This window comes from Engystomops pustulosus, chromosome 11 (assembly GCF_040894005.1).
Source record: "Engystomops pustulosus chromosome 11, aEngPut4.maternal, whole genome shotgun sequence".
Lineage (NCBI taxonomy): Eukaryota > Metazoa > Chordata > Amphibia > Anura > Leptodactylidae > Engystomops > Engystomops pustulosus.
Window position 1 is genome coordinate 33329221 of NC_092421.1, and position 17757 is coordinate 33346977.

General features: G+C 38.3%; 1 protein-coding gene across 15 annotated transcripts in view; it reads left to right on the forward strand.

Moving 5' to 3' along the window:
* LOC140106274 (uncharacterized) overlaps positions 1-17757 on the forward strand; it is a 203231-nt gene that overhangs the window by 86856 nt on the left and 98618 nt on the right. For 10 of the 15 annotated variants that reach the window (XM_072130613.1, XM_072130619.1, XM_072130614.1 and 7 more), the window contains exons 6-10: positions 1858-1884; positions 6853-6903; positions 10585-10620; positions 11742-11768; positions 12565-12600. In XM_072130613.1, coding sequence (XP_071986714.1) covers positions 1858-1884; positions 6853-6903; positions 10585-10620; positions 11742-11768; positions 12565-12600 — 177 coding nt within the window. The remainder of the gene's footprint in view (positions 1-1857; positions 1885-6852; positions 6904-10584; positions 10621-11741; positions 11769-12564; positions 12601-17757) is intronic. The other 5 variants (XM_072130620.1, XM_072130627.1, XM_072130616.1 and 2 more) reach the window with 4 other exon arrangements.

Here is a 17757-nt window from a genome sequence, read left to right on the forward strand (position 1 = left end):
GGCCACATATATCATGAAGCCTTAGGCCCCTTCCACACTAGCGTTTTTCACGCGCGAGTTCTGCGCGTGCTTTTGAAGCGCAGAACTTGCATTGCACTCTGTCCCATTGTTTTCAATGAGCCTTTCCTCATTTGCGTTGTTTTTCACGCGCATGCTTGCGTTTGTTTTGACGCGCGTCAAAATCGCAGCATGCTCTACTTTTGCGTTTCACGCGCGTTTTTCCCGCCCCATTCAAGTCTATGGAGACGCATCAAAAATGCATTGCACTTGCAAGCATTGCAAGTGCAATGCGAGTGCAATGCGTTTTAAATGGATGGGTTGCTAGGTGACATGAATAATTCCCCTGCTCGAGATCGAGCATTTAATTAAAAAAACACAGTGAAGAACAGTGAAGAATACAATAAAAAAAGTGAACACAGTGAATACATGTGTGTAAAGAACACATTGCAGATGTTTCCATACATCTGCAATGTCTTCTTCACACATATATATTGTTCTTCACATGCTATTTTGTTCGAACCGTTCCGCGCGTATCTCCCGACAAGTAAGCAAATGTGCCGAACATCTGTAATCTATTCTTCACTGTGTTCTTTACTGTGTTTTTCACTTAAATGATCCTGTGTTCACTGTGTTCACTGTTTTTATTCTATTCTTCACTGTTCTTCACATCTGCTAACTTGTCGGGAGATAATATACGCGCGGAACAGTGAAGAAAAGATTGTAGATGTTTGCATACATCTGCTAACTTATCAGAAGACATTCATTTTCAATTAAATAAAACATTTTATTCCCGAACCATGGTCCCTTTGAAAAAGTCCCATTGACTTAAAAAACACGCGTGAAAAACGCACCGAAAACGCAAAGAAACGCGAACAACACGCGCATGAAAAACGCAAAAACGCTAATGACTCCAAAGAAAGATGGAACAAAAACGCAGCCAAAAACGTCAGTTTTTCACGCATTGCACCCTGACGTGAAATGCAACGCTAGTGTGGAAGGGGCCTAAGCCTCTTGATGAATCTGGCAGGACAAGGGGGGGGGATGGCATTTGTTAATCTCCTACATAGACTCTTAATGGAGAAGTGGTGTATATGGGCAGTCATTCCTCCATTCATATGGGGAATATGAGGACCTCATTCTCATTAAGAGTTTCAATAGTGGGACCATCCTTGATAAGATACTTGTTTTGACGGGAAAACTTTCAGTATCATTAAGATACATGACTATGTTGTATTTTATAAACTTTGATTTTTCTACTTATGTTACTGCCAAACAAATGTATGTATATACAGCCATGATTCTTCCAAAAATATATATATTTCACTCCCCACACTACTTGGTAGGGGTCTGGTTGACTAAAAGAGAGAAACAGTACAAATCCATTAGATCCTGTAGCTCTGCAGAACGTGTCACAGTGTTATTGCCAGCATACCGTCAGCATCACGCAGATTTTGGCACTGGTTAGCGGCTGTCAGGTCTTAGTTAATTGAAGCTAATTACTCTTCTTAGTACATCTAATCCCGTCACCTGCATTAAATCATTTTAAGTTGATAAACATTTTTTTTCTGCACAGAACATTTGAGTTTTTGCATAATGAATACAAGGAATAGGTCACAAGATATCATGCCAGAAGCCCAGTGACTCGGGGGTCACATCTGTATCGCACATTGCTCTTCTAGATGACCTCCACAAGGCTTCGTGCCACACAAAGTGAACTAACACGGTGGTTTCATGTTGACGATGTACATGATAACCTTGGTTCAATCTCGATGAAGCTCACCTATCTTTTCTTTCTACCTTTTACATTTTCTGATCCTGTCTTACTACATGGGACTGTGTCTGATGTAAATGATCCAGGGATTAAAGGGTCATCCTGGAGAGAAGGTGAGTCAGCTCCGCCTTTCTACAAATACCCCCTAACCACATGTTTAGCCATCTGGAAACTGTTTACATGAAGCAAAAGCAACAAAATGACTGTTCTTTTGAGTTTCTGCCTTCTTACTTCCATGTCTGTAGATAAAAGCCTTCACTGCACGTAATAACTCCCATCCTAAACACTCTGCTATTTAGGATTAATTGCAACACTTAAAGCATGGTACCAGTAGACCAGCGTGGCGCTTACAACCACATGGCCAAGCCTTTATCTGTGTTGAAATTATGGCCTAATAAACACCCAAAGGAGTGACGAAAACTTTATACTGACCAGAAATCTTCCCCAAAACGGCTGTATGTGGTTGTTCCTATAAACCGGACATTTTATTGACCTAAATAGAGAGTGACTTTGTGAAAGTCATAGAAATGAACAAGCAAAAAAAAATATTCCAAAGACACTAATAAAAACAAGCCACACAGCAAAAGTATAACAAAAATGGAACTACAAGAAGGAAAGACAGCTTTTATTCTCCAAAAAAATGGTTAATTCTGATGCATCAACTAAATCCTTCTCCAAACACTTTCTGGGGTATGTGTATAATACTCGAGAAGTTATTCTACTTGTAAATGAATAACTATTATGTAATATGTTACCCCCCTCTTATGTTACTATACCATCTAACAGTGTCAAACTCTTCTGGCTTACATGCTAATGACCAAGGGAATGGTAACGTCCATTTAACAATAAATATAAAAAACCCCATAGGGCCAGGGGCAGAGTGACAAAAAAAACAAATACTGGTACTTGCGTCTCAGAAGTGAACTTTACTTCCTGTGTTCTCCCCAGGTCTGATAAGGTCAGGTATTGGATGAAGTAGGTCCTGTGAACTCCCATAACTTCTGTTTGGACGCAGGGCGGGTGCTTTTTTTTTTCCCCCAGCTCTGACTCCCTTTAATTCGTACCTGGCTAAGGCTACACAATGTCCTTGCTCACGTCTCATTAAGTCATGCAACCAATAATGTGGGGGATGCAACAAAAGCTAGCGTTAGAGGGAACACATAAGTAGGGACGATGAAAAGTTGTGCAAGGACTACAGTCCAATCTCCCATATCTCTTTTAAGTAGAATGTATTGGATTTTAATTTTTACTGCTTAATCCTATTTTTACCCAATGATTGGTTATAGTTACAAGAGGGCACCATCAATCTATTGAAATACTCTAAATTGTATGGTGCTGGATCACCATTCTCTTTATTATTTGTGCACAAATACAGTTAAGCAATATTAATGGGGTAAAAATACTGTACTTCATGTCCTATACAATAAGCTGTATAAATGATGACTACACATCTATGTCCACACATCTGTGTTCATTTCGTAATTCACTGATACATCACAGCATTGTGATACAGCTTACCCTGTAGCTAGATGTGATATGTAACCCAATTGAATCATTCTGACTTCCTGGATAGGAAATCTATTTTGTACAGGGGAACATAGCCCAGGCCACTCTCTTACTGGCATTGATGAATGTTGCTGAACACTAACATGTGTTGACACATTTAGGAAATGGGAAACAGTCTACAAACATGTAAATGTTTTTTGGTTTTCATTGAAAGGATTTGGCTTAAAGTAGTTGAGCAGCTGGATTCCTACTACCAGTTATGGCTGTGTATAAAGTCACATCCTTACTTAAAGGTCATCCAAAAGCCTATAATTTGACCTTCCTATTACAAATACAGTATTATATAAGAATAGACTCAGACATGGAAGCTAACAGCGACTAGCTTTATCTAGAGTCAATGTAATAGGTAATTTTGGGAAGAATTAAGGATATTTCTTTGTCCTTTGTTTTCTTGGTAGATTAGCCGACAGAGGTGTCTACCGGTAAGATAAAGTGGCCATACGCATAATGGGACACATTTACTAAGAACAGTGCAGTCTATGCCTGTGTATAGTGCTGGGGGTGCCAGATACAGGATTTCAGGTGCACGTTCTTCATGCCCTCCCTGCACTGCCCGACAGAGTGCACCAATTTTAAATCTGACTCGCGGTCTGACTGAGCACCAGATTTCTGCACTGAAGGTGACAATTTGAGTTGCATTAAAAAAAAGGCAGATACACCACAAAGCGGTCTCGTGCAACAGAAATGTGGTGCAAGCACTTCTTAAATATCTGTGCAAGAAGTTTGAACCTAAAAGTCTGATTGAAAACTGTCGGCCCTTAGTAAATGTGTCCCAATATGTACTGTTATTATTTATGAGTAGAGATGAGTGGACCCTTTAAAATTCAAAAAATTAGAATTTTTAAAATTCTAAAAATCTATTCCCCTACTAGTAAATCCCGCGATCAATGCTGGCACCGATCACAGGGATTGATTGTTTCAATGTGTAGACATAGTCACCAGCAGCATTTACAGTATGGCTGCGATTAGTGAGCGTTAACTTGAAGGGGGGGGAGGGGGTTGAGCGAAACCTTGATCTGAAATTCCTGCTCAAAATTTCTGCTTAACAGTATCAATGAGCACTGCCCAACCCTTTCAGATAAGCTGTTGCCACTGAAATCTGACTGTGGCTTTTTCCCTTTTCCACTCACTATAAAATCAGCTAAGCCAAGTACATGTGGTATAAGGTAGTCAGCGAGATATATAGATTATATGGCTAAAATATACACTATATGATGTTCAAATTTGACCCTTATTTGAAACAAAAAATATGAGCATGACAACAAAGCAAAATGTTACTGTTTTGCATTGTACAAAATTATTACATAAAAAAATAAGTTTTTCCAGAATCATTAACTGTAAATATATATGAATGAATCAATATGTTGCTCTGTTTTATTATAAATTAACCTTTTTCCAGGTACCTAATCATATATTAAACTATTCTCTTCAGATGAATGATTCCAAATGGCGGCATCTATTACCGCTATTCATCTCTGAGCTCATGGAAGGGGGATGAGCGTTGGGAAATTTTAAAATTCATTTAAAAAAGTAATAAAACAAGATAGGAGCTTTATATGAAACAAATTGAAGTGGACTAGAGGGATGGGATACCAATTTCAAGAGCAATCGAAGCAAATTCTGCTTGGATAAATAAAATTTGGGCCCCAACCAAATCTTTCTAAAAAATTTAAAGAAGCTTCCACACATCGAATCTTGGATGATTCACTCATTTCTAGCTGTAAACTTGTATATTGGATTTATCACCTCATTGATAATCACAGTGAAAGATGCATTAACTAAAGACAAATACAAGTCCCTGAATGTCATAGAACTTTTGTAAATACCCCCATAAAATTATTTAATGTTTTAAAGTAAAAAAAAAAACTAAGAGAAATCTAGCAATACTCAAAGGTTTACTATGTAATTATAAGGTATTTCAGTAACAGTGAGGTATACAGAAATTCGACTTTGTATGTACAGTAGATTAAACTGAGATCTAAGGATAAGTCATGCAAATAAAATTACATACAAGATGAACCGATTTATTCTTAAAACAAAGAATCCTTGGGACTTTTTCAGATCCACACTCAACAAGCTTTAGCCACAAGAAACTGACACAAGAAATTATTGCTTACACGTAAATCAAAAGCAGTCCGGTTTGTCTAAGACAATAAATCTGTGAAACCACATCCTGATGATGTCTTCCCTCTTCTGTCTTCCCTTTATATACAGCCAGCTCTGTTTTCAGGTTTCTTAGTGCCAGAATGAAAATGTATGAGAGATTACAGATGTGACCCTTGTCATTGACTGCCATTGAGCAAGCGTACGTTTACATCCCTTGGAAATACTGTCAGATGTTCTGATTGACTGTGATAGTTTGTATTGTGCACATGTTGCCACAGGGTCTATGACAAAAATCTGTGTTCCCTGCTAGTTTAGCATTGTCACCCAATCATACAGATACCGTGAGATGTTCTACAAACCTTCTGGGGCATTTTCCAATGTGAATACTATAGCACATGATAGATCATAGTGAAGCCTCATTTGTTGGAATGATAGTAAATTGCTGCCAGGAAAACAATATTTAAAGGAAATTACACTGAAATTGTTTCAAAAACTGACCATTATAAGCCAGAAACAAATTGTGCTCAAAAGTTATTTTAAGTTTATATCTATTAGTATTTGCAAAACCCAGGAGACTGAGCTAAGCCCTTCCACAGTATGACCGGAAAAAAAATTAAAATGAAACCACAAAATATGCTTTTCATAAATTTAAAACCAATTTTAAATTAATTGATTTTTTTATATTTTATTTGTAAACACCTATTCTCCCCACCCTAAGCTATGGGATGAAAAACAGTATTAGCTAACCCCCATTTTGAATGAATGGTCCGGGGCAAATCTACTGTGAATCTACGGACCAAAGAATAGGTTTGCTCATCTCTACACTCGACACATTCACATTCTACAACTTAATAACCCCATTATCCAGGGTAACTTTTAGGAGTTCATTCATAAAAAGTCATGTGACATAGTGATATTAAATTCAAGGATATGCAATAGTTGATATCACTTATGCCTCTAGACCAGTGATGGCGAACCTTTTAGAGCCTCAGTGCCCGAACTTCAACCAAAAGCCACTTATTTATTGCAAAGTGCCAGCGCAGCAATTTAAGCAGTAATTTATTTCATTGACAACTTTCAATCGTTCAGCCTCCTAAAGACACCAACGCAGTTGAAAAGAGGACGGCAAATTCATCTATCAATGTAGGAAGATTCTGCAGGAAGATTCTTTGAGTCCTGTCTGGTGAACTTTCTGGGGTGATGGTCTGGGTGCCCACAGAAAGGGCTCCGAGTGCCACCTCTGGCACCCGTGCCATACGTTCGCCACCACTGCTCTAGACTGTTTACATTAGTAACCATACAGAACTCTTAATCCCAAGCTGCGTATTCCCTGTACAACTTATTCTATTCTCTGTCCACTTTTTCTTACTTGTGTTGTCTCATTCTTTCTGTCTGCTGTCTTTCTGCAGGGAGCTCCAGGAGAACCGGGCATGTCTGTTATAGGACCCCGTGGCCCTCCTGTAAGTTTCTTGGTCCTGCAAGGCAATATCGTACCAAGTGACATTGCAATTTTCAAGTTCTCTCATTAACAACAATGTATCATTTATTTATTTTAAAGTAACTAGTTTCCTTTTAAATGCCATATTCCCTTGCCAGTATAAATGCCCACTGATAGGACCAGTGCAATCCCACAATGTAACGCCTCAAATAAGCCTATGGGAGATCAACCACACTCTCGACTTCTATTATTCATTTTTATTACACTTCTGAAGCCTTTGGACCTGTTTAAGTGGTCCTGCATCTATACTGGCTACATAATTACTGCCTTCAGGAAATGCTATAGTTAATATTTAGTGAATATTCGTTTTGAAGTACTTTTATGAGAAAATATGAAGAAACTGGAAGATCCCATGTTGTGGAGGCAGCGGAGGATTAACAAATTGCAGTGTCAGAGAATAAATTAATATTGCACAACAGGTTGTTTCAAGGGTGACACTGGAGAATAGCAACTATAAGAATAATGGTGTAACACACAAGATATAGAGGAAGACTAATGGTTGAGCAACCATTGAAGAAATTATCATTTTGCACATATCCAAACATATTTCAGTCTATTTAGGGAAATACCAAAAGTCATAGTGGCCAGCTCATGTTCACGAATACCATCAAGATATCGACAACCTTCCTGAAAGCTTTCTGTCAATGAAAGACATTTATAGATTAAACTCTTTCATAAAAAGGAGAGATAAAACATTTATTAAAATGATAAATAGTTACCAATCAAGATAGCATTGTGTAATGGTAATGATAGGGGATGTACAATTCATGGAAAAAAATGATAATACACAGACAGTGAGCCCTAATTGTAAAGCTACTCTGCTGTAAGTACCTAGTTACTGATACTACCCTAGATGGCAAGGAACAACTGGGTGACGATCCCTTCCTGCACCAAAGTGAGGCACAAAGACAAAACAAGACACAGGAGGAAGGTTGTACAAACATGAGTGAAATATGGCTAAACAGAACAGGTAAAGAATAAAAGGTAAGGAGGTGAGCAAATATTAGACAAACCAAAATAATGCAATATAGAATATGCTAGCAAGATCCAGAGAAGACGTATAGATAGCACTAGGAAGAGGGTAAATGAACTTAGTGTAGGATGTCATGAGTTTGGGTCAGGTCTGATTGGACCAGTCCAACTAATATTTAACACAAACAGAAGTCCATCCAGGAAGGAAAGTGTATGGAGAAAGCATCTGTCTATCTCAACTAGGGATCTGTCCATCACAGGTTTAGTCTAATGAGTAATGGAAACTTTGGAGCTCATGGCACAACCTCAGACAAGAGTATAAAGAGAATCACTATCTTTAACATACTTATACATATATTATTTTTGTTTTTTTATTTGTCCTTAGTTCTTTTAATGATAGACATTTAACTTCAGTCATACTCAGTTAAAGGGCTAAGATGTAATGCGTTAATTAGTGCTTCTTAAGGAAAAACAGAAAAACGGAATGAAACCACAAAATATGCTTTTCATAATTGGATCGAGCTGTGCTTTTTTGGAGATGTGACAGAAAATACAACTGCCTCAAGGGCAAGACACAAGACTATTAAGATATTAGCTAGCAGACCTGTGTGAATAATGCTTGTATTGTGAACAGTAGGCAGCAAATCCCAGAGGAAGCACTCGGCACTTTCAGGCCAGTTACTGAAGCTTCCGTGAAGTTGAATCAAGGGACATGAAGTTGTTCCGTTCTTTATTAAGACGTTCACTTTCTACCTAAGCAAGGAAACTAGAATATTTTACAGCTCTTGGCCGGCTTCCTCCTTTGCTGTTGGTCTTGCAAACATGATCATTTAGCATACTCTGCGTTGAATTTATTAGGCTTTATTTATTATGTGATTTATATGATTTTCTGTAGAATAGAAATTAAATTGGTGCTAAAACAAGATTTATTTGTTGTATTTGGCCACGGTCCAGTTAGGACCAGCAGCTATTCATTTCACTTAGATATCAGTATGTACTTAGGGCTGTAAATATAGTAAGAATGCACAATATATAAACCTTCATATTTGGTTCTGTAAGGGAATATTAAAAAAAATACTTGCGGGATTCTCTGTAAATGCAGTCTTTATGATGGTTATTGCCAATAAGAGATAAACAAAAATAAAGTTAACAAACTCAATGTAATGAACTGTCTGTAAAAGGAAACCTTTATAATCACAGCATGGGACTTATGAAAAACTAAGACAAATATGGTTAAAATTGGGTCCAGATTTTTCTCTTTGAATTCAATTACAGACAATCCTTTAATCCTTCATGAATTTAGGAAACATCCAACTGTCTTGCCATGTGCCCCAATTAGTTGTCAACAACTAACTGTTGTGCACAACTCACTGTTAATGTTAGAAAGACATGGCAGAGATTATTAGCTTTACTTCATATTCTTGAAGGGGTTGACTATAAAACACTTTATACAGGTTTATTATGGGAATATGATACAGGTATCTTTTAAATAAAATGGAGACCATTTACAAAAATTGTCTAAATACTCTGTTTTCTGTGTTGGTACAAGGTTAGCACCTTGATTTCATTTGGGATCTGCCTGATATTACATATTCATATTGTTGTGGCCCTGCAGAACTAATGAGAATTAATTGAAAGGATTTCCATGCAGGGGTTGTCCCATTTACCTGTAATCTAAGTGAGTGTAGGATTTAGCTGAGTTAAATATTGGATTCCCAATTCCTGTATTCAGTGTATGGTCTCAATGTAGTAGGACTTGTCTTTTTGATAATCTTGCTATCTCATTTTTCAACAAAGTGTCTATATTTACATCAATAATAAGGGAAGTCTGTGACAATAGTATTCTGGAAAAAAAAGAATTTAGAAGATTTTTTGAGCAGACCCCTCACACCATAGGACTGTTTGTAATGTAATATTATATTTGTATATGATCCCTATGATTTGTAAAGTGCAACAGAATTTGACAGGGCTATATAAATAAAGATTATTATTATTATTTGTGTACTGACTGTCTGTCATAGTTTTTTTTAACATCTGATGATGATGTTTACAGTAAACTTTGTAAACTTTATGACTCTCTAGAGTGTATCATATAAAATGGTTCAGTTAGACATCAGTGAAAAATCACTGAAGCCAGAAAGAGAAAACAATCTGTATGTGTCCACAAGCCAAACGGGTTCTGGTAGAAATCACTGATGGGAAAAAAATTGCCAATGTGAAGTCCTCTTTCACATTGGCGTGTTTTTCAAATCCGTGGTTAAGTGATTTCTATGGACAACTTACAAAGCCAATGTTTTCAATGGGTGTTTTCACATTGGCACCAACGCAAATGTGAAAGAGCCCTAAATCATACGTAACAGCAGTAACAATAATAAATGCAAAAAAAAATTAACCAGGGGATTGCATTAATAATAAATATTTGACTCAAGCTTTACCGAAAACGGAACAAATATTTTGAGAAATGTTGAGATTTCAGCTCTGAAGTCTTTTTGAAGATATCCTTAAACTACTGAACAAGCTGTAATTTAGAAATAATACGTGTTTATTATAAGTGTTGCTTGAAATTAGTTTAAAGTGTATAAAATTGTGAATCTTGGGGCTAGAAACATATTATTCAATGTTTAAGTGCCAATGACGTGATTCGACCCTCATATCTTTATTGTTTTTACAGGGCCAGCCTGGAACTCGAGGATTTCCCGGTTTCCCCGTAAGTCATCATGGAAGCCAGAGTCAATACAATGAATAAAAATAGAAATCTATTTATGGTTTAGGTTAATATTTTATGTGTTATCATAACAGCAGGTACTTGCATCTAATAAAATAAAGTTATTCCATGAGATTTCCTTCTTTACCTCTGGAATTATGGTACTATAGGCTTCTAAGAATGAACAACCAACCTATCCCATGCTTGCACTTGTTTTCTAACCTTAATTTGTTGCTATGATAAACACCCTATTTTGTTTTTTACATAACAACATTATGGGGCACATTTACTTAGGGCTCTGCGCCTGCGCCACTAGACACCATGCAGCACAAATGGCTCAGTCGGACCGTGCGCCACATTTAACATTCAAAGTCGGACAGAATTGTGTTGCATGCCCTATGTTAAAGGTGCACAAAAAAAGTGGTGAACTCTGTCGGAGCAGTGCAGGGAGGGAGCACCAGATTTATGAAGAACGTGCATCAAAATCCTGAATCTGGTGCACCCTGTACACTACAGGCAAACTGCTTTTAGTGTGCTTTCCACTGTTCTTAGTAAATGTACCCCAATGTCTTTATATTGACTCCTTGCATTGATTGCATGATTGTATTAAAATAAAATTAAAAGAAGGTAATGCATTTGTTGTGCTTAACCCTTGAATGTGCTGAAGACTGGCTTAGCCGTTTTCAATGAGCATGATGACAGTTTCCTATCATAGTAAATTACTTTCTATTTTTTTCATGCAGTTTTTCAATTTAATTATGTTTTTGGAAGATGAATTTTATTTTAAACAGGATACGACTAGTTCCTTTGACTTAGGCCTTTTGCACCCAAATATTTGTGCACACGGGCCGCAAATAATGGGCATTGTTTCCGGCCCGGATGACATGGTCGGGGTGAAGCTTATTTTTAAATGTTTTTAAACTGTCATCATTTATCTCCATTGAGAATGTCATTGCCATGTTCTCCAGTAAATATAGGGATGTGAATCAACGACTGATGTTGGTTTGATATACAGTAATAATACTGATGTGACATCTTCTGGGTACACAACAGAACTCCCTGTTTATGGTGCATAAATGGTGAGATCTCAACGTGTTCATATGTATCTTTTATTTGTATTTCAGGGCCCAATAGGAATAGACGGCAAGCCTGTAAGTGTCTAACAGCGGAGCTAGTAGATGTAGAATATATAATATATATGTGGCAGCAACAGCCTTAGTCTGTGGGAAATCCTTTTCCCAAACTTCCCACCTTTGTACAGTAACTTTTATGATGAAGATATAGCCCCAAGGTTATTGCTGCAAGTAATGAGTATCCAAAAAATGTCACTAGTGTGGCGGGGTCGCTTATTGAGTATGGAATTCCTCTCCAGAATTAGCACCATGACTGTGGCATCTTGTGGGTTGTTTGTTGAGAACAATTCTAACCATCTTACGTAGCAGCACCTGGACTGTTTGCACGTCCGCCAGGTCTCATGGCGCAGCAGAATACGTAGTATACTAAATGCTTGTCACAATGCATGGAGTAAACTTTTTATCTAACACCACCTGGATCCACAGCCGGCTGGTCATTCCTCGTCTATATTTAGTGGCCTCCTAACAAACCATTTTATACGTTTCTTCAGCTCTCAGCTATAAGTTGTCACTCCATAAATAAGCTGCATAACATATCCTTAATAACTCAAGTGACAAGGTCAGAGAGAGCGAGCACACAGGACGCCAATTGTACCCAACCCAAGGAGTCAGGTTAAAGTAAACAAAACCATTATTATGGGATATACCACCGGGCTACTTTGAGAGTCGCACAACATAATACTCTCAAAGCAAAGGAAGATGTTTAAGTTACATGGATGTGTAAATGTAGATTTAGCTTCTGTGGAGGATTACATTACCAGCCACAAATTTGACTGTGTCACTGTATGTTTACTCTGTGTTCTTCACTTTGTAGGGTCATCCTGGGCAAAAAGGTGAAAAGGGTGATATGGTAAGTGTGTAAAGATTGTTGATTCATGGGAATATACATATAAATATCTATCAAATTTTATCATATGATATACATTGCTCCACATAAGTTTATTCCAGAAAGATTGTTGTAAAATATTGAAAATTAAAGCATCTTGTGGTGACAGAATGAGCTACTAGAAGCGGTAACAATTAGTATGGATGATCTTCAAAGCACAGTCTACAGAGTGAGTAAAATATATTGTCCCTTGAGTTGCTCATCATGAAATAGGTATGGATATAAAGGTAATACAAATAGTACAGACAGAATGTACTTGTAGTGGATTATAATGTATACAGTCTGGGGCGGTAGCCTGGGGCCCAAGCTTTCTAGGGGGCCCGTGGCCACCCAAACCACCCACCTAATTTTATACTGAGACGAACCTTCACTCATGCAATCCTCATACATCTGTTCCTGCTCTCAATGCACATGTGGACAAGAGACATTGCAGGACCTTTGAAGGTCCACCAAAGGTCCTGAAATCCCAAATTAAAAGCAAATAGAAGGTAAACATCCCTCATTCTCCAAGATGCTTGATTTTAGTACCAGATGTAGGAAGTGATTTCTAGACTTGTAGTGGCTATAATATTCACACAGCCCAGGTCTTAATCAGTCTTAATCTGCCCCTGGCATGTACTGCAATGCATGTATCAATAGCAAAGGTAGGTGATAGAACAATACTAGCACATGTTTAATAAATACCAGTACAGAGCTGTATATTAAATACAGTAGGTATTAATTTTGATGGAAATTAATATTGTAACATGGGAATTGTCCCTTAGAACTTGATGCGTATTGGCTGGTCTCCCTGCTAAACATGACTGTAAGCTGTTGGCAAAAATACTTGTATATAGGTTTTGAGAGGTGGTGAGACCAGCTGTGCACAGTTGAGATTTATGGCGGGGAGATCGGTCAGAGATAATATCTTGTGGTGGTGTATGCAGTCTCCTAGTGAATCGTGGGGGATGGTGATCTCACTTGGCAAGGTCAAGGCTTTTAATCATATGGAACAGGATTACTTCTGGCTCTTCTTGAAAAGGAGGGTTTCGGGGCACAGTTTGCTGGTTGGGTTAAAATATAATGGGGCTTCAACATACAGTAGGTAGAGGACATTACCAGTGAATCTTGGTGATGGTTGTTGACCGGTCTGTTTATTGTCACTGATAGTCTATGAAAAATGAGGTTGTCGCGTCCTCTATGTTACGTTCATGTGTGACATACAACATACACAGGCATGACATTGTCCGTAATGACCTTATTTATTAGAGACTGTCTCATATTGGACAGGCCGGCAACCACAATATGACAGCTAGTCGTATATTTTTAGTTTATAATAATATCAAGATCTGGTCTATAAACATCCCTCCCTCTCACAGATACTGTGAATTGGATAAAGCGTCTGTAGATTCACACTGACAAATAGTGATAAATAAATTTATCACATAGTACAAAACATATCATATAAGCAATATATAGCTTAATGGGTCATCCATAAGTAGAAAAAAATAATAATAACAATGTCACCTGTGTCCCCAGGCTGTACGGAGGGCAGCCATAACCTAATATTAAGAATCTCATAGTTTTGTGTAATCAATAATATATAATCACAAAATGAAAAAAATTCACTTATAATTTGTCAGATGTGTTGAGATGACCAATTGTGATCTATCTCTATAATAATACCTAAAAAATAGAAAGTCCGCAGTAACATTGAAAAAGCAAGAATATGAAACCCATCTGATATACAGATGTACTTATTCATTTTTTACCAAAATTACCTTTCAAATCTCTTCCATGTGTGACACCTAATAACCCTCTGTAAGAACCAACAGTCTAAAAGGTCCTGTACATGGTGTAATGTTAAATGACCTATTATTAACACAAATCTGTATTTCCATATTGTGGCTCTGGTTAACATTAAGTGCCCTGTGTGTTATATATTGCATCTAGAGTCCCACTGCTGGGATGAAGTCACTGTTCCGGTTTCACAATAAATAATTATTACGCTCAAATTCCTCCAGTAATGGCCCCTTTAATGAATCTGTCCATAGCACATAAAATTCCCATTATAAATACATATTTGGGGCTGTGATTTCTTTACAGTGTGGTGTACTCATGGTCCTCTATTAACAAGTCAATTGTCCCAGATTTTGCCATTTATGAGAAGTGCAAAATTTTGTTAGGCAGGTTCCGCCAGCAGCTGTAGATGAAATCATTGCGTTCCCAGACACCTCTGGTAGTCTGTCCATTCAACTTCAAACAAAGCCATTAACACATAGTGGGCCCTTTATTGGAGACAGAATAGTAGTTACAGGATCTGCCGAGGTGTTTTATGAGGACATCCAACTTCATATTGCAGTCTGCACACCACGGATTCACCATCAATATCCAGGAGCAAAAAGTTGTAAGGTTACAAAAATCAAACAAAACATGCCATATACAATTTATGGCATAAAATGCCATAAAAACAATGTCAAGCATTCAAAAGTTTCCTTTTTAATTCTTTTTTTTTCTTTTTTCTTTTTCACTTCTCTCCTTCCACAAGCCATAACTTTTTGCCATTTTTTGTTTACAAAGCTATATGTGGGCTTGTTATATGGGAAACAAATTTTCTTTTCTAAAAGCAGCATTTAATATTCAGTGGCATGTACTGGGAAGCTGTAAAAAAAAAATTCCAAATGTAATAGAATTGGCAAAAAACCACAGTTGTGGAAGCGTGACTTGATTTAAGAATTCAAAATGGAACCGGACAAGGCTGCCCTCTATCCCCTCTATTATATGTTGTGAGCATTGAGCCCTTAGCGGCGAGCATACGGAATAACCCAGACATCAAGGGCATTAAGATGTGGGATAAACAGTTTAAAATAGCATTGTTCGCTGACGATGTACTTCTCACCCTAACTGACCCCCTCATATCGCTGCCTAATCGAAATGCTGCAATTACAGAATACAGCAATATTTCCGGATACAAAATAAACCAGACTGAAGTCAGAAGCGTTACCAATTCATTTGCCCTCTACGCTATTTCAATCCTTGAAGGACACCTTTCATTATAACTGGAATCCCACCTCCCTAAAATATCTAGGGATTAAACTTGCCCCACTACAGAGCTGGCACTTGCTGAATCTCTCCATGTTAGGTAAAATAGCTGCCATAAAAATGTCGATCCTCCCTAGATTCCTATACCTGTTCTTCCAATAACATTTCCAATAAGAGTTCCGGTTAACACTCTGAGACACATCAGTCAATGGTCCTGGACTTTTTATGGAACTTCAAAAGACATTTACTAAGGGTCCGAACGCGCACTTTTGTCGGGTTTCCCGAATATTTCCGTTTTGCGCCGAATTGCCCCAGGTTTTTAGCGCACGGGATCCGATTGTGTCGCATTGGTGCTGGCTTTCACGCGACAAAAATAACGGAAAAACTGCAGAATTTAAAAAATGATATGTGTCGCAAGATCAGCACCTACATGCACCAGGAAGAAGAAGGTGAACTCCGGCGGACCTCGGCGCAGCAGCGATACCTGCTGGATATCTGGCGCACAACCTTAGTGAATCCCGGCAGACCAGAATCCTCGTCGGACAACGCACCGCGGGATCGCAACTGGACCGGGTGAGTAAATGTGCCCCATAGGATACCAAAGACAACCTTAATAGCGACCAAGTCCCGGGTTTGGGACTGCCTGACATAACAACGTACTACTCTGCCACCCACTTACGACCTCACTGGCAGCTTTTAATAAATGGACAGAAATAGAGAAGCTTTGGCTATCCACCTCGCAGTATTGATCTGGTGGCCTCTGGCTGAGATTCCTACAAACTCTCTCCTAGGCTTTTACTAGAGATGTATGGCGGAGGTGTTGTATTAGATATTCGTTGGCTACTCTGAAATCGCCTCTCACCCCGTTTCTCTATACCCGAGGTTTGCCCCATAGCCTCGACTCTGACTTTGTGAGTTTCTGGAGGCCCTCAAGGACGCATCAGATAGTTTGCCCCAGCTGTGAGTACATATCCACAGATCTATCAATACTGATATCCATATTAGACTCCCCAGCAATACCAGACCCCACAGAGTTTGAACGTATCTGTCTTAGAAGCTTGGCTTCCAGAGGGCTTATTTCAGACTTATGCACTCTACTAATGGTATATTATCCGGACTCATGTAACCATGCATACACGAGCAAATGAGAATACTGGCTAGGCAAGACTCTCTCAGCCTTGGACTGGAAGAAAATATGGGATAAGGCTCCGAAAAGTTCATTATCTACTATATATAAGGAGAATCAGTACAAAATTTTGATGCACTGGTACCATACTGCTGCGCTTTTACATAAAATGGACCCCACTATTCCAGATGTCTGCTGGAGATATGATGCTCCAGGGGTCACTTTATACTGTATTTTCTGGAAGTGTACAGCTATACAACCTTTTTGGGGGAGGGTCCGAGAAATGATAGAGAAGGTACTTGGGTTAAGAGTAGCCATAGATCCGATGGCATTCTTGCTGGGACGCTAGGAAAATTGCAAATATAATTATTCCTCCATATTTTGTGCGGTGCAAAGACCCTGATATCACTTAATTGGAGACGCCCTACAACACCCTCTATGCTAGACCTCTACTCTCGCATTAAACCACAGGCCAGTTCCCTAAAATTAAACTATTGTATATGTAGCTGTTCTCAATGATAACTTTATTTTCTTATAATAGATAGCCACAGTGACTGCAGGCCTTTCTGTTTATGGGTAATTTAAGTGGGTAAATGCAACTTTTTGAATTTCTGTGACTTTAAGACAGGGGATGTAGACACGTGGGCCTATTTTATAGATTGGCGAAGCTCTTGTGAATCCACTCTGCCTCTTTCATCCCTGGAGTGTAGCCCTGTACACCTAATTTTAAGAAAGCTACTGCCTCCTCTTGCCACTTGTGAGGCAGTGTGCACAGCTGGGGTAGCCTCTTAATTTTTTGTTTAGCCAACAACAGCTGTGATATTGTATCATTTAATGAAGATGTAAATTGAGAGTTTAGATTGATTGCCAAATGGAAAAAGCAATTCTCAGGCATTATCCTGGAACATGTTTTGCCATTTAAAAAGGTAAAGCAAAGCAAAGTGTTTGACTTCTTCCACTTCCTCAGTAAGCAT